This window comes from Tetrao urogallus, assembly GCF_951394365.1.
Source record: "Tetrao urogallus genome assembly, chromosome: 20".
Taxonomy (NCBI): Eukaryota; Metazoa; Chordata; class Aves; order Galliformes; family Phasianidae; genus Tetrao; species Tetrao urogallus.
The window spans coordinates 1,159,924-1,176,701 of record NC_136833.1 but is presented as its reverse complement, the minus strand read 5'-3'; the positions used below and the strand labels follow the sequence as shown (position 1 = coordinate 1,176,701).

At 48.9% G+C, this 16,778-nt stretch overlaps 1 protein-coding gene across 1 annotated transcript in view; it reads right to left on the bottom strand.

Annotated features, from left to right (window-relative positions):
• Positions 1-244: 244 nt before the first annotated feature.
• The window catches only part of LOC306954074 (S-adenosyl-L-methionine-dependent tRNA 4-demethylwyosine synthase TYW1-like), a gene marked incomplete at both ends in the record, with an annotated part of 75,253 nt that continues 58,719 nt past the window's right edge, over positions 245-16,778 (bottom strand). Inside the window, 3 exons of the mRNA XM_079545132.1 lie at positions 245-466; positions 8,928-9,095; positions 15,332-15,442. Coding sequence (XP_079401258.1) covers positions 245-466; positions 8,928-9,095; positions 15,332-15,442 — 501 coding nt within the window. The remainder of the gene's footprint in view (positions 467-8,927; positions 9,096-15,331; positions 15,443-16,778) is intronic.

Genomic DNA, 16,778 nt, shown 5'->3' with positions numbered 1-16,778 from the left:
GGACGCAGAGCTCTAAGCTGCTGGGCTGGGCGCACACACATCACCCCCTTCTGCTCTGCCAGTCAACACACACACCATCCATCAGAGATAAAGAGCACTGTATATATTTCTAAGCAAGAAACTCTAAAAAACAGGAAGGCAGGGTTCAACAGAGGCTCTACCCTCCTCAATATCAAACTTCAGAAAGTCTATGTGAACAAGGTTGGAGATGGAGACCAAGGCTCAGCCTGGAGATGGGCGATGATCAGCACCCAGAGACGTCTCTCACTTTGCCTCTCCGCTGGTATCTCACGTCCAAGGGATCGAAGCCACGCTGGTTGGACCCAAAGAGCGCCCAGTGCGGAGTCCTGGCTGTGTAGTCTGTGGCTGTGAAGGTCTGTGTGCCCCCACTGTCCACGTGTGCCCTCGCCAGCTCCTGGAAGCGCTCGTAGTCAATCCACGTGCACCAGTCACCATTGATCTTGAACTGGGGAAAGAGCATACGGTTAGGTCAGGGGTGCAGATTAAACTGTGTGCTCAGCTGCAGTCTTTTCCTAACCACATTAAGATCCGTGTGAAGCCAACCAGAAGCTCCAGAAGATAAAAGCTTTAAGAGGAAAAAGAAAAGCCTTCGGGTTGACAAGTAACAGGAGCTCACTGCTTCTGAGACTTCACCCGCGAGGTCTCACAAAGCACACAGCACAGGACACAGCCACTCGCACTACAGCTCTGGTCACTCGGCACAGTCCCTACCAGCAGGTAACTTCAGGAAGCTTTGGTTGGTGCTTTGCCTCAACCTTCCACGTGTCCTTCCATCCCTTCTGGCTCTGAGCACTGCTGGAGCCGTGGGTGTCTGTGTGCATCACAGGGAGATGGACAAGATGGCCTTTAAGGTCCCTTCCAGCTCAGTTTGCAACTCCAACCATCAGCTTCTACCCAATTCTCAGCTCCGCTTTGCAAACTCCCACAGGAGCAACAACGGAGCCACGTGCTTTTAAGGAAAGGATTTGGGGGATTTCTGAAAGGGGCAGGAGGGCTGCATTTGGGAGTGGGGAAAGATAAAGAGTTTTAAAGACACGAATCCTCTTCCCATGCAAAGATGTTAAGAATTGCTTATTTTGACAAGTTGGAGCTACATTTGTCTCCCAGACCCGCTCTGCTAATTTAGCAACAGCCCTGACTGAATCCTCAATTAGGATTTATCTGAGCTAAGAGCTTATTATGCACTTCATCCAAAAAAAAAACAAAAAGAAAAAGAAAAAGAAAAAAAAAAAAAAGAGGGAAAACATACCGGCTCCCTGCTTTTTTTGAAACCTGATGGCCATGCATTTAAATGGCACTTGACTTTCTGCCCAAGAGCTAAAAGCTTTTTTGGTTGGAAAAACTGCTGATACCTGCAAAATGGCGAATCCAGGCTTGCCAATGTTCATCTGCTGCTGTGCAATTGCAGTGAGTGCTCACAGGAGGAGTCCTTGCACAGGGCAGGGATGTGGGGCTGCAGGGAAGCAGGGAGCAAAAAGCCTCCAGCACCCAGGACCTGAGGCTCTCATCACAAGGCAGAGCTGCTTAGCACACAGCCAGTTCAGTTCACTGCCATGATGACAAACTCCAGGCCAGCTAAGAGAAACCTTTCTCATAAAGAACAGAAACGCAGCTCAGACCTGAGATTGGCTGAGGTCATTCTGGAGAGGCTGCTTCCCCAAAAATCCCTGGGATGCTCTCATCTCAGGAGGGGAGGGGACCCTGCAGCACCCTTCACCTGCAGACAAAGCTGCAGTTGGATGCCTATGCCACGCAGAGGGGCTGAGATGAGCTTCTGCTGCACAGCCCATGGTGCCCGAGCTGCAGAATGAGGGTGCTCAGCCCCATCCCCAAAGGGCAGAGATGCTGCATCCCTCCCAGCCCCAGCAGAATATCCCTGCTGGGGAAACGCTGCCTTGTAGGGGGTGGGAGCCCGAAATGTGCTCCTGGGAGACAACGAGATGCTTTCTCCTTTCCAGAGCAAACTGTTCTCTTGCTGTTGTGCCACAGCTGTATTTCACTGCGCTATCAGTTCCTACAACCTTCAACAAGGCCAGCAGAGAACGGGGTAAAGCTGAACATATCCCACACTGGGAGATCTTCCGTGGGGCAACTGGGGCCACATCCACCAGGAGAACACAGGGAAGCACAGCACCAAACCCTGCCCCAAAACAAGGGGCCAGAAAATTATCCCTATTATCACAATCCTGAGCTCCTTCGTGCCAACCTGAAGACAGATGATCATTTCAATAAACACAACAGCTCCTGCACCCTCATCCAGGGGTGTTACTGACTGCACACACCAGAAGGCACATTGCAGGTCCTCACCCTCGGGAGGAAAACTGTGCACGTGCCCTCTGGAGGACAAAACCCCTCTCTGGATGGAGCTGGATCTTTCCACTGCTCTCTGTGGCCACAGCAGCTCCCAGCATCCAAGCCAACTCCCCAGGTTCTTGCTAACCTCTCCCATCCTGAACTTTGGCTGGGTCACCTATGGGAGACATTACACTGTTTGCTTTGGGTCCAGGCACAGCAGCACACCGAGGCTGCTCCCCCGCTGACCGAGCGAAGGCCGCCTGGGTTTTGTTACAAAAGCAGATCAAATAATATTAAATATATTTATTATTTCTTTTACTGCTGCGATACCACAGCAGTAAAACACACAGAAATGGAAGCCATCCCTCACATGTGTCACGGAAACCATTTACTTCTGTGAAGGAATGAAAACCAGAGCAATGCGGGGCGGGGTGGAACAGCCTCAATGGCCCACGAGATTTACAGATGGGGTTTTAACAATTGTATGATTATTCCGCAGATAACGAAAGATTTAAGGCTCAGCACTGTTTCACAACAGCCATCTCACAGGCACTGGCATTAGCTCAGAGTAATGCAGCACGGCGTTTTATGGAATTCTTCGCTACCTGGTTAAGTCTTACAAGGTGATAAACACACTGGGGAAAGACAAACAGTTGGAACCCTCCCCTGGTGTTTTTTCCTTTTTAGCATCATAAAACAAGCAGTAAAGCTTCTTCAAGAGGCACTGAGGCTGTGCTGCCTGCAAAGGGATACCCAGCATCTCCCTGTGGCTTGGAGACAGCACTGGGGCCGGTGCTTGCTGTCCCCAGAGCCCTCGTCCCTGTGTCCCCAAGGTCTCAATGTGGGCTCCTCCATCCAGGATCACAGAAGGGCTTAGGTTGGAAGGGGCTCCAACCCCCATAGTGGCCAAGGCTGCCAACAAGCAGCAGAACTGCCCAGCATCCCATGCAGCCAGACCCTCACGCCCAGCAATACAAAACCTGATTTCCACAGGTCTTATGGTATGGGAAGAATGAGAGAAGGAGACAATGAGGGGGGAACTCGTTGTGGCCTTATAGTCAGTTGAAAGCAGACAGTCAGAGATTGGGGCCAGACAGCTGTGCCCATGCTGAGCATCACCTCCACGCTACCAAGTGCTGAGAGCCACGCAGCTGTTCCACAGCACAGAGCTGCAGTGCTGTGGGTGCATTCACAATGGTGGATATGAACAGGACATTTCTTTAAATCAACTTCTGCAGAATATTTGGAGCTGTTTATTTAGTCTGTGCAGAGTTCTCGCCACATAAACCCATCAACATTCGTGACAAAGAGCCACACTATATAGTTCCTACCAACCTACCTGAATAAACAATTTGGGGGCTAAAGATGTACGGGACACTTTACTACATTGGCCCAGACATGAGTAATTACCAAGAAATAAACATGGAGTTGATACAAAATGATGAAATAGAGAGGAGAGGTGGAAACGATGACACAAAACACTGATGCTGAGGGATAGAAATTGGCCGGAGCCCACAGAGCTTGTCCTAACAAGGCCAGTGCATTGCCCTTGGAGGAAAACAGGCTGAATGGCAGCTCCTCTGCACCATCACTCTGCTCATTCCCTATGAGACAGGTGTGTCCCCAGGTCAGGATGGCCCAGCACGGGGAGCATCAGTGGGCAGCAGGCTGGTCCTGCCATGGCTCTTTGGCTGCTTGCAGCTGCATGGGCAAAAGCACAGACCTTGTGATGCAACAGATGGATCCTTCCCTGGGCACAGGCTCTGTGTTTAACAGCTCAACACAGCAGTTTTATACACAGCTTAAAGACTGCACAAAGACCCATCAGTGGCGAGCAGGGAAAACAGGGCACGGCTGCAGTGATACAGGAGGATGCTCAGATCCCTTAACAGCTTTTCTACTTCCAATTCCCAGCATTAAAAAAAAAAACAACTGGTCACAGCCAATACTTCAAACAATGCTCGTTTTGCTTTGCACACAGCGTGAAACATTAAAGAGCCTTTTGCAAGAGCAGATCTCAGCAGCAGAGCTGCGAGGCTGGCAGCACGGATTCTTCCTTCCTTACTCTACGCTTCTATGTCCCATCCCAACAACTACAACCAACCTGGTGCTGGCTCTGCTCCCCGGTGTTTGGAAGGGATGAGGCCTTCTGCCCTACTGCAGCTTCCCCAGCAAACTGCTGCTCCATCCACAAGGGCTGCTGGGTTCCCTGCTTCTCGTTGTGAAGGGAAGCAGCGCGTTCAGAGCCTGCAGCACAACACTCCCTGTGCTGTCTGGGCCTTGAAAAGCACAGAGGGATTGAAAAAGCCAACACTACTCCCCTCCATTTATATCCCTGGAGAAGAAAAAAAATATTTGGAAAGGGAGATAGTATCTCCAGTCTGTATTCTAGCATCCTCCCTCGCTGAGCCCCAATAGATCCTTTTCCTGGTAATGAAAAGGCATTCTTCTGGGGAGATGGAATGGGGCTTTGTGCTTCTGCTCTTAAGAAAGTGGGGTTTCTTTTTGTTCCTTTGGCTTTCAGTTCCTCCCTTCCATACTTATGCTCTTGAAAGTCAAAGTTAGGGCTGTGTGTTTCCCAGCATCCACACAGCTCTCTGCCAGCGGTGTGGGCTGCATCCCCACTGCAAACCTCATCGATCCGCAGCGACATCCAGCAGGGAATAAGGAAATAATTCTGGCCAGGAGTGGGCACACTGAAGCCAGCACCAATCACTGTTTTCCTCGTGCATTCTCATTGCCACCGGAGAGCAGGGCCACTCACCGAGCCCAGCTCCACTGCAGCACATCAGTCCTGAAGAGACAGCACAGAGAACCTGTCTGCAAACCAGATGTGGTGGGGCCTGTGCACATCTGGATTTTCCATAACGCACTGAGGGCCGTGGGCTGTCTAGACGGTGCAGCTGGGCTCTCGCATGCAGGAGGAATTTAAATATCACAGGCACAGAGGCAGAGAGCAAGGCTGGGATGGGATGGCCCTACTGCTGCCTCAGGGCTGGGTCTGTGAGGCCTGACCTTTACAGTTCCCTTGCTGAGGGGCACAGCCCCACTTTCAGCCCCACGTCATTTCTCAGGGCTGCTTTGCAATGTTTGAGAGCTCTGGGGTCCCAAAAGAGGAGAGGTGCGGGGTGATGCTCCATGGGTTGTGCTGCTCGGGGAGGAGGTCCTGCTGCCCATGTGCAACGCAGCTGCTTTCAGCTCAGGGCTTCCTACTGCTGCTCCGTGCCTGGAAAGGGGGACAGCCAGAAAATTATCCCTATTATCACAATCCTGAGCTCCTTCATGCAAACCTGAAGATCATTTCAATAAACACAACGGCTCCTGCACCCTCATACAGGGGTGTTACTGACTGCACACACCAGCATCGTGCGACTGCTATGAGTACTTTTGCCACTACAAAGCTCTCTGAAGTCAAACAAATAATTCACTATTACATGCAGTTTCTTGTCTAATTAATGCTCACAATTATTTAGGGCTCCCTTTACTCAACAGCAAAAGTGACAGAACTGGAGTCATTCCAGGAAAGAAAATAAAGGAGAAATACTGTATTAATCCTAAACAGGGCCATACAGCTTGCAAAAAACTAAAAATGTTCCTCTTTTTCATTACCAACTGTAACCTCAAGAGCCGAGTGGGAGAAATTAGGCTAATTAAGTTACAAAACAGGAGGTTGCAACTGACCCATCTGCAGCACACAGCCCCAGTGCAGGAGATGGAGAACCTTGCAGTGCTGCAGCCACGCTGGGACGCGGGATTGTGGCCCCAGACACTCGTGGGACCCCTCCTCTGCTTCTATTTATTACATCTAATCTTGTGTGAGCTGTTCTAAAGAACAGGCTCCTTAATGCAGGGTGGTTTTTTTTTTTTAATTTTTAATCTGTGCCTGCTGCTGAGCTGAACAACTCATCTGCCAATTTACACCGGCGCTGCATCCAGACGGTTTTAATTCCTGCGGATGAAAAATGGATTACTTTAGCAGAGCTGTGATCTCCTTTTAATAACTAACAGATCAAGCACAGCACAGCCACCTTCCTATTTGGAAAGGGTGGAACAAAACTCCAAACCTGCGAGACATCACAGCACAGCCAGGCTGTGCTGTGGGTACTGAGACCTGCAACGGGCAGCGACCCTGTCCTGTGTGCACTACAAGCAGCAGGACGGGGTCTGGATAACACCAATGTAACCCTTGGGAGAATAAGCACATTTAGCAGGTTGGATGGGGCCCTGAGCAGCCTGGTATAGTAGCAGATCTGGAGGTTAGTGGTCCTGTGTATGGCAGGGGGGTTGGAACTTGTTGATCCTCAGGGTCTCTTCTGACCCAAGCCATTCTATGACTCTGGATCTGGGCTGCAGGGTCACAGGGACAGCTCACACTCTCCAAATGATTCTCAAGGCAAAAGAAGGGAATAAGAAGCGATGGACTATTTTTCTCCAATGTAACCCTTGTTAGGCAATCTGCAGCTGGTAGTTAAGTGCTTCCTTTTCCTCCCTAAATATAGACTACATGCTCAGCATGGAACAACATCAGTGCCTTTCATCCAGCCTCGAGCATCCCGCAAGTGCAGCAGGGATGTCAAGCCGCTAAGTCCCACCAGAGCCCAAGGGCAGTGCAGGAAAACGGGCAGGAAAAGGCTGAACTGGTGTCTGCTGGGGAGATCTCTTGGCTGATGGAGAGCGACGAGCACCACTGAGCAAACCACCATCTCCTCCCATTCATTTCCACCCAAAGCACACGAGTAAGTGCCAAGCAACAACTCTTCCAAAGTCAAAGAGATGGGGCTGCAATCAAGCTGTGTTACCCCCCTGATGTGTCCACACACAGCAGCACTTCAATACTGGAGTTCTGAATTATTACTATTACTATTGCTTGAAAACCTCCAATCTCAGACGGAGCAGAACCCAGCGAAATAAATCACATATTTAACTGATTTTTATTACCTTTTTCCTGCAACTCCTTAACTCTTTAAAGACACCTTTGATTTTGCAATTACTCACCGCAGTTTGATCCTTCCCAGAGCACACGTTTTCTGCAAATAATATACACTGACAAATTTTATTCTCCACTGGAGCCTGAAATTCTGAATTAAATGTAATAGAAATAAATTTATTTTTTATTAGTTGTTTTAGTACCGAGTATAGATTGTTTCCAAAAGACGCCCCCTCCTAATGGCTTTGGAAAGCAAAGCAGCTGTTGAATTCCTCCTGGGCTGGTATCAATCTGTGCTTGTTACTAACGGTGTTACTTGAATTATGCATCAATAACTGAGGTGGCAATCTGCTTCCTTTCTTTCCCCAGGCCTTGCACCTCAGAGAAGAATTATTTGCATTTGCACAGGCACAGTTGCCAGTGGCAACAACCAAGAGACTGTAAAAAAAGCAACCCGAAGGTGACTTGAAACAAAGGAAGTGCCAGGTGTCAGCGCTTTACTCTGCTCCTTTACAACCGTTCCCATAAAGCAGCAAACCAAGGAAAGTTTTGCAACTGGACAGAAGTTTTCAACAGTGGGATTCTACTTGTTTCAACGCGCCGACTCAACATATTTCAGACCTTCTGCAAGCAGGGATTTTAACCAGTTCCTCCCTGTGCGTGCTGGGGGTCGGTCAGAAGTGTGTCGTGTGTAAACTAAAACCACAGCCCCAGTCAAACAAAGGGAGACAGAGAGCACATGACTTCAGCAAATAGGAGCAAAGCACCTGCAAAGCAAAACCACTGCAATTAGCACAGTGCCTGCTCCTCCCAGACTGCGTGCTACTCATTTCTTATCTCTCTATTAAGCTCAGAAAGCCAGGTTGCACTTGGGATTTTTCAGATCCTGCATCCTTTAAAATTACTTACTTTCTTGGCATTCCACTTGCATTTCACTTGTGCTGGCGTTCAGGAACGAGCCCACATTTAAAGCACATTTTACACACCCGGGCTGTGAGACGTGTGTGGCCTGCATGAGGGCTGCCACCAGACAGCAGCTCCACAACCTCTTCCCCACCATCAGGGTGGATAAACAGCTTTGCAGTAAAGCAGCTCCAATTCAACAGAGGCAAGCAGACAGTGTTAACGTCCATCTATCAATCTGTTTTTTTTTAAATTACCTCTCCAGAAGAAGAAAAATAAGTTATTCTGGCTCTGACTGAAGAGTAAGGAGATGTAGAGCTCTGGTAGGTGCTGGAAAGATCAAGACGGGGGAAAAAACAGCCCTAACTTCATCTGAAGCATCACTTCCCTACTGAGCTGTACGCACCACAGCAAAATGTGGTGGAAAAAAATCAGGAAATGAGACAAAATCAGCTGACCCAACGTGGTTTCACAGAATCACAGGGCTTGCTCTTGGCTTTTCTCAAAACACAAGGCAGAGCTGCGATGAAGCACAAGTGATACAGCAACGAGCTCTTCCTGGACCCATTACACGTTTCTTCCTTGCACTGCTGTGGCCATGCTGTGACCTACCTCCAGCCCCTAAAGCCTTGCAGTGGTTTCATGAGCCCTCTGCAATACCCACCGTGCATTTCCATGCCCCCAGAAAGATTCACCTGAATGCTGGAGAGGAAAAGCAGTCTGAAGAAGGCAAACGCACATCACGCCAAGGTCTCACACCCGGCACGGAGGACTCTCTCACCTTTTTGTGAGCTATCAGAAGGCAGTTGGAGTGCTCGTGCTCACAGGCGATGCCGTAGTCTGGGAGGAGCTGGGCCAGCTCCTGGACAAAGTGCACGACCTCCTCGTGCCAGGGGACGTTGGCCATGGTGAGGCTGCTGGCCGAGCTGTCGCCGCAGTACGTCACCCCCTGGGGAGAAACAAGGGGACAGTCAGCGGCGGCTCAGCGCTTCAAGGTCAGGTCTGTTTTGCCCTCCCTCGTGGAAAAGAACGTAGATTCAGGGATGGCCTCAAACCTGGCTGTCCCTTGGTGTGCTGGGAGCAGCGTGCTCAGCCTTCCCCAGCAGTGGTGCCCATGAGACAAGACCCAAGGAAGCGCAACCTGGGCTGTGTGCTTCTGCAGCTGATACAGGGCACAAAGCGCTCAACGTTCCTTACTTGTTTGGACCTGGAGATCACAAGGTTCTTCCCAACTACTCACCTTTTTGTAGACAGAATAGGATCCTCCCACCTTTCTGTATGGAAGGCATTAGAAAAATCATTGTTCCTCCACGTGCCCAAGTGCAGAGCTCTATGGGGCAGCAAAGCCAGAGCTGGCAGAGATGTGGCTTAGTGGGAGAAAGGAGCAGCTTGAGCCAGGAGCATGAAGATGCCCTTCTTTCCAAAGCAAGCAAGGAAAAGACATCTGCAAGCAGAAGTTGGAAGCCTGAGCAGACAAAGTTGCTGCTAACTTTGGGCTCTTCACTTTGAGATCTGCTGTTATTTCAATTCGGAGATCTGACCACTTGAATGTCCTCAACCACTGATTTAAATCTTAATCGTGCCCTCAATTTCACTTCTGCTTTACTCCATCTCTAATTGCATTTGTGAAATTCTCCTACATAGGCTCAGCAGTGCACAGCTTGCTGAAGTGTGGTTTCTCTTATTTCTGCCATTCCTGATACAACGAGGCTGAGGGGCACAGCACAGGTCACAAGCTCATTAGGAAGCCTAGCTCTGCTTCCAGACAGAAGCCCAGCTCTGCTTCCAGACAGAAGCCCAGGTCCCCTGAACTCACCACCTCCACTCCCTGCCTCTGCTGTTTTATTCCAAGCACAAAATCCCATCAAGCACGGGTCTTTACAACAGAGCACACACAGTTTTATGGATGACCCTGTTCAGCGTGCTCATGTTTTCCCTCTGCAGAACACTTCCACCTCCCTGCGTGGCATCTGTGCCCATGTCACGTTTACAGCACCTGCTCCCAGGACCTCATTCAGCACCGTTAAAGTCAAACATGTCACATCCAGCAATAAACACAGACAGATCCTTTGCAAACACAACTGGAGCAAGGTGAGCCACGCTGCAGGGCAGACGCTTAAAGATAGTTACAAAGAAACAGATTCATGCTGATTAGGAACTGTACAAGTTTTAGAAGCAATTACTTTCTCCCTTACATTCACAATGCCCTCCTCTATCAATCTACCCAAGCAGGGGATATCAAAGCTGTGCCATAACTCAGGGCTGAGGCAGGAGCAGACTGGCTGTGCACAACAGCAGACGAATCAGGGGAGCACTGCATAGGGAAGCACATTCATTTTTTGAGCCCGGCTCTAGAAGTGTGAAAAAGACTTTAAGTGCTCTCTTATGTGAGCAGCAACTGATGGGATATGTCCCTGCAAGGTTCAGCTCCATACAGCAGCTCTGTCCCGCGCTCGTTGTGCAGACGATGATTGGAGCAGCACGAAAAACGGCTGACTTACAGAGGGGGAAGATTCTGAGGAAGCTACAACATGACTCATTCTTTTAATAAACTTCAAAAGATATCGTTTACAAGGAAAGAAAGCGCAGTGGCAAATGGAATAACGGAGTGCTCGGGTGGCTGATTAATGCCTGCGCACAAATCAATGAAAATCAGCTTAGCAGCGCGCCGAATGAAAGCATGTCAGCTTTCAACTTCCCCAACTTCTTAAAACTTGAGTTAATTAAGAGCACTGATACCACTTAAAGGACGCAAACAGTTTGATTAGGGCGGTTATATTTGTCAGTAATACACGGAGACAGTTCTTAAGACCTCAAGTATTAAAAAGGGAACCATTCCCTCGTACAGCCCCACGCTTATGCCAAATTCCCTGAGGTAGAAACATCAGCGATGCTGCCTCTTCATTATTCCTTAATGCTGCTCTTTAGCATCTTTGCAATGTTTTGGACAAACGCCTGCAAATGCAGAGGCCTTTGGAAAGCATTCAAACGTTCCTGGTTACGTTGGTAGGAATGCACAGCACCATGCACTGCTCCTGTAACAGAGCAAGGAGTGCACGACGCCGCCAAGCAGCCTTCCCAACTGAACTGCTGACTGAGGGAATGCAGTATTATTATTATTATTACTTTTTATTTTTTTTTTACTACTCCAAGCACACAAATTATACATGTGCTCAATTGAGGCTTCCGTGAATTAACAGCAGCAGAGTGTTGGCTGAGTGCCCCTGGACTGCAGAGCTCCAGGAGCAGGGCAGCCCTGCCCCGAGACGAACATAAAAGGCCTCAAATGAGATGTTGATAGATCCTACACCCTGCAATAAAAATGCTTACGATTCGAGCATCAGCACTGTCCAAATTACATACACAAGCTCTCATGCATGTCTGCTCCTTGCTGGAACGGATTTGGCCTCGTTGGCTGCTCTTTGTTTTTAATAGTCACTTTCAAGCTGATGTAACAAAGGACGCTTGTTTGTTTGTGTCAGTTAGATCTGAAGAGCAGGGATGGCAATGGTTGGTTCTGCCATGTTACCCCAACATTTAGCACCAGCCCTCCAGACACACTGCACGTCCCAGCAGCCCACAGATCTGCACTGACTTCCTTCAGGCCCAAGGAGCGCCGTGCAGAAGCTGAGCTCTGAAATGCTGGATGAAAACTCTCCTCACCAGCCCTCACCACGCATTCTGCTTCCTATTTACTTTGGCTGCTAACCTTTATTTAAGCATGAGAGCCACCTACTGAAGCCTGGATTTGCACCATGCTTGTCTTCACACCTGGGCTCCAGAATTTCCTCCTCAATTTCAGAAAAGCCTTTCTAATAAAATGCAGGCTGGCCTGAAGATTGGCTTTTCAATGGAACAACGTGGCAGCTTCACTTCCACACTTGAGATTTAATCACTCACCTGTGTTAGCAATGAAGCTTGTTATCAGGCCTTGCTAGGTGCTCCAGGCACGAAAAGCACACTGCTGCCAAGCCAAACTCCTCACACACGTCTGTTAGCAACTTCTAGCTGAACCAGCAGAAACAGCAAGCTGGCTGCCTGCCTCTCTCACCCAGCTGTTAATAATTAAAGCACCAGAGGCTGCTCAGCACCTACCCAAAAGCAGCCCCGTGCCTCCTGCCCCAAACGCGGTGCAAGGATACTTGCAGACCTATAGCTTGCAGCTTGGGGAGAATGCCATGCATGTCATGCTGGGTTGTTTTCTTTCCCAAGATGTAATACATAGTTTGGACTTGTTTTATAGCAAGCATGAGGGCAGGTGATTTTAACTTTAACATCTAAACAGTCTAGAATGTCACCAAAGCTCTGAGCAGCTCCTTGACAGGTGGGGCAATCGCCTACTGGTGCATGTAATTAAAAACTCATTAAAGCAGAGCTCACTTTCCTCGTTATTTTAAGCACTTAAGTCATCTTTACGGTGTAAGATGACAAGAGTGAGCAGGCTGGGAGAGAGCTGTCCCTCTGGTCCTTCCTCTCATACTGGGTCATTTGAATTTCACAGCAAAGCCTCAGATGCCAAGAGCTGCAGCTGCAGCCCACAGCCTCAATCCTAGCCCTGCAGGACGTGAGCACAGCCCAGGTGCTTTCAGTCAGCTGAATGCTGAGGGCAGGAAGGCTGAAGAAGTTCTGTGTGGTGCCACAAATCCCTTCTGCCCTGCCTGAGCACCACAGTACAAGCAGCCCTTGAAGAGAGGACAAACCAGGCAGGCTCTTGCATTTCCCTTCTGAATACTTCTTCTGCTTTGGTTTAAGAAAGCAGGTGGTAACACCCTGTGTGTTAACCAAAGCCTCTGGCTTTTAGGACAAAAAGAGTGTTCTGTGATGCTTGCTATTGTGAGTTGCACTCTCTGGCTCCTAAATACAGCCATAAACCTTGCTTAACTGCAATAGCAATGGCATGGCATTAAAACAGACTAAAACACTGAATAAAATCGATGTGTATTTAATAACCACAACAGATTCTTCCTTTCCTTGGGTTCTGCACACCAGCAATCACTGCTAACTTCTATTGGCTTAAGTAAGAGAATAGGGTCCTGCAGAGTTCCGCTGCTGTAAGATACTCATGTAAATGAGAACAAGTATTAAGCCCTGCAAGAATCTAAATCTCTACCCACTCCACCTCATGAGCCTCTCTGGAGCAACAGGAGATTAGCTACATTCATTTTAAATGAATGTCATTTATCTCAAGCTTTTAACCAGGAAATCCCACAGAGATGAGCCTCGTCTTCTGGCAGATGCTTCACAGGATCTTGCAGTGTTTGTTGTTTATTTGCTTCAAGCGGGACCTGGGCTTTGCCTTTTTCACCTATCTCACTGGGGTGGTGGTGAAGAAACAGAACAGGTCCTAACCACACACCATTCAGATTCATTAACACTTGGCTCCTGCATGACAGCATCCCATACGCAAGCCTGGGAGTGGCATCACTATCAACTCTGTTTAAACACAACTCAGCATCAAGTGAATTCCCCGGTCCAGAAAGCCACCAAAAACATTCCTGACGTTTTCAAGAGATGATTTTCCACCAAAAGTTGGGAGAGGGAAGGCAGGCTCCCTCCCCACCACCCCCAGCCTAAGCACGGAGGCTAGCAGAGACAAGGGAAATGTGTGCAGCATCCTTTGGAAAGGCTTCACCCTGAGTTCTGTGTGTGGCTGAGCTGTTGGGATTTCCAAGTCAGGAGAGTTTCATCGTGCCACCTGCAGAGGGCTTCCATGGCCACGGCACAACACCTGGCCAGGTGAGGAGGAAGAAACTGAGGCACGAAGGTCACACAGGAGGATAAAGCATGAGCTGGCCAAGGTCAGCATCCTGCCAGACCCAGGGCTGGGAGAGGCTGGTCCTGCAGCATTGACAGAGCCTCCATTTAGATCCAAGCAGGGGAACACCTCCGACCACCTCGAGGGGCTTCTTCCTCACCTACTTCCTACAGTCCTGGTGTGGTTCTGCTAGGAAAGGCTTGCAGAGAATGCTGATCTCTCCACTGCTGTCAGGCAGAGGAAACTGCAGCCCTGCAGGCAGATGTTTGCCCTGGAGAGCGTTTTGGGGAGCCTGCACTCCAACACTGATTAACTTACACCTGTTTCATTTGACTAATTAAAGTCTCTACACACGACAGAGAATGGAAGTAACACATACAGCCTCCCCTCCTCTCTGCCCTCCTTGGTGCAGTGAGACAGGGAACAGACATGGGCTGGGAGGGTCCCACAGCAGCAGTTCTGCTGATAGGTTTTATTTAAGGAACATAAACCAGTGTGATAGGCATCATAAAGCTGTTTTTTTTGTCCCAAAGTGCACTCAACATCTTACTCTGTATTAAACCTTCAACTTCAGCAGCACGCTCAAGAAGAACGCTCCATCCCGGTAAGATCAAAAAGCTTTGGGTTTTGTTTCATAAGGAAGTTGCTGCCAACTCCAGATACTTCTTGAAAGCAGCAGTAAATAAAGGTTTCAAAAAAAGGGGAAGAGAAAAAGGAAAGAGGAAAAAAGGACGGAAGCAATGGAGATGAACACAGGCAGAGCAAGGTAGATGTGCAGGTCTGCAGGGGAGCTGCTGGAAGGAAACACTGGTAATGATTCTTTGCACAACGCACTGTGATTTGTCTTTTCTATGTTCTCTATATACTAAATTGATTAATCCCAAGATAAAACACCTCCTGCCCTCCTGTATCTCATGTGCTGCTGCTAGCAGCTCCTCCAGGCCCCAGGGCAGTATTTCTTCCTGTTTCACACTGCCTGATCAATTCCACGTCAACCAGGCAGACATTATCACCTTACCCCCCCCAGCAGAATTTGAGACCAGGATGGGAAGAATAATACCTTATTTACAAACTATCAGCTTGTCCCCGAGTATTTTGCTTATAATGCTGGTTGATATAAAAGAAGCAAGTCTAAAACTATTTATCTCTCTCTGCTTTTGTGAGGAATACAAAAAAGACCTGGGGTTATGGTTCTGTTGGGCAGAAATTGATGCCCGCTGCTACGAGGCTGGTAGTGCAGAACACTAAGGACTACAGCAAATACACACATAACGTATTGGAAACCTGTCTGCCTCGTGTTAAAAGCAAGAGATAAGCTCCCTGCACCTCAGAGAGGAACCGTGTTTGATCATGTAACACTGACTCTGTGTGGGGGAAAACGGAGGAGAAAGGGAAAATACTGATGGCAAAAGCAGCTCCGTGCAGCTCACCTTGACCTCGATGAAGTCTGGCTTTCCGAGGGACACCAGGTCAGCGTAGGCTTTGAGCTCATCCACATTCCAAGCTTTCACCAACGTCAGCCTATAGACCGTGCGCTGTTGCTGGAAAATGAAAAAATGGAAAAGGAAATTACACCAGCAGCATTGACACAGGGATGATGATCCCATCTCCCACACTGCTTCTAAGAGGAAAAAAGAACCCATTTGTTTATTCCAAGAAAGCAGAGGATAAAACAGAGCAGACCCAGACCCGGAGCCACCTGACTTGTTGTCTGAAGGAGGCAGCTGTGAGCCAGGCACCTTCTGCTCTGCGGAGCCTCATCTTCTCTCTATAAAACCCAGGCACTTCATTTCCACGGGAGCTTTTGCTTAATGGGAAAATAACCAGGAGGTTTCTCTTTGATTTGCTTCCGCAGGCATAAAATCTTCCCATGAGCTGCTCTGCAGCTGTTTTCTCTCCTCCAGCTGGATCGCCTGGCTTGGTCACTGCTGAGAACACTGAGAGCATTGCCTGATAACTCTTCCAGCACATTAGGTACAACACGGCAGAGAAAAGACTCTCCTGTGGTTGGTCATGCAGAATTTTATCGGAAGCACAAAGCGACCACTGAAAATCCCAACCAGGAAGCACTGGCAATGCCCTGTGCTTATGATTTGCTGTCAAAAAAAGTGCAGAGCACAGCACCAGGAACAAACACAGCACGAAGAGTGCTGGCAGCTATGGGAGCAGCACCACCCCTGTGCAGAGCCAGCTGGGCACCACCGCCACTGCTTACCACACCAACGCGTCCTGAGACTGCCTGGTTCATCCCCATGCACAGCTCCAGACAGCACCCCGAGAACTTTTCCTTGGAGTTATTCCTTGAATCTAAGAGATTCCTTCAATTAAGGGATCGAATTAAGAGACTCAGGTGCCAGGGTGAAGTTCCTCACAGAGCGGTGAGGTGCTGGAACAGGCTGCCCAGAGAGGTTGTGGATGCTCCATCCCTGGAGATGTTCAAGACCAGGTTGGATGGGCCCTGGACAACCTGATCTAGTGTGAGACCTGGAGGTTGGTGGCCCTACCTTTGGCAGGGGGTTGGAATTTGTTGATCTTTGGGGCTCCTTCCAACCCAAGCCCTTCTATGATTCCATGCATCCATTCCTTGAATTAAGAGATTCTCCCTTACCTATTGCCTGTAAGGCACCTGTGACACAAGGTTGCCCCAAGCCAACAACCAGTTGGGGTAAGCATGCACACTATTCAGCTTATCCCATTATTTTTTTCCAACAGAGAATATTGAGACCATAAGGACACCCACTATCAAACAGCTTCTCATCACAAAACATCAAATCTTTACTTGCTTGCAGCATCCCACATGCCAGGAGCAAATCCCAGGCACTGAGCTCAAGGCTCTGTTAAAAACACACCCCAACACCCCTCCCCAAATCAAGTGCA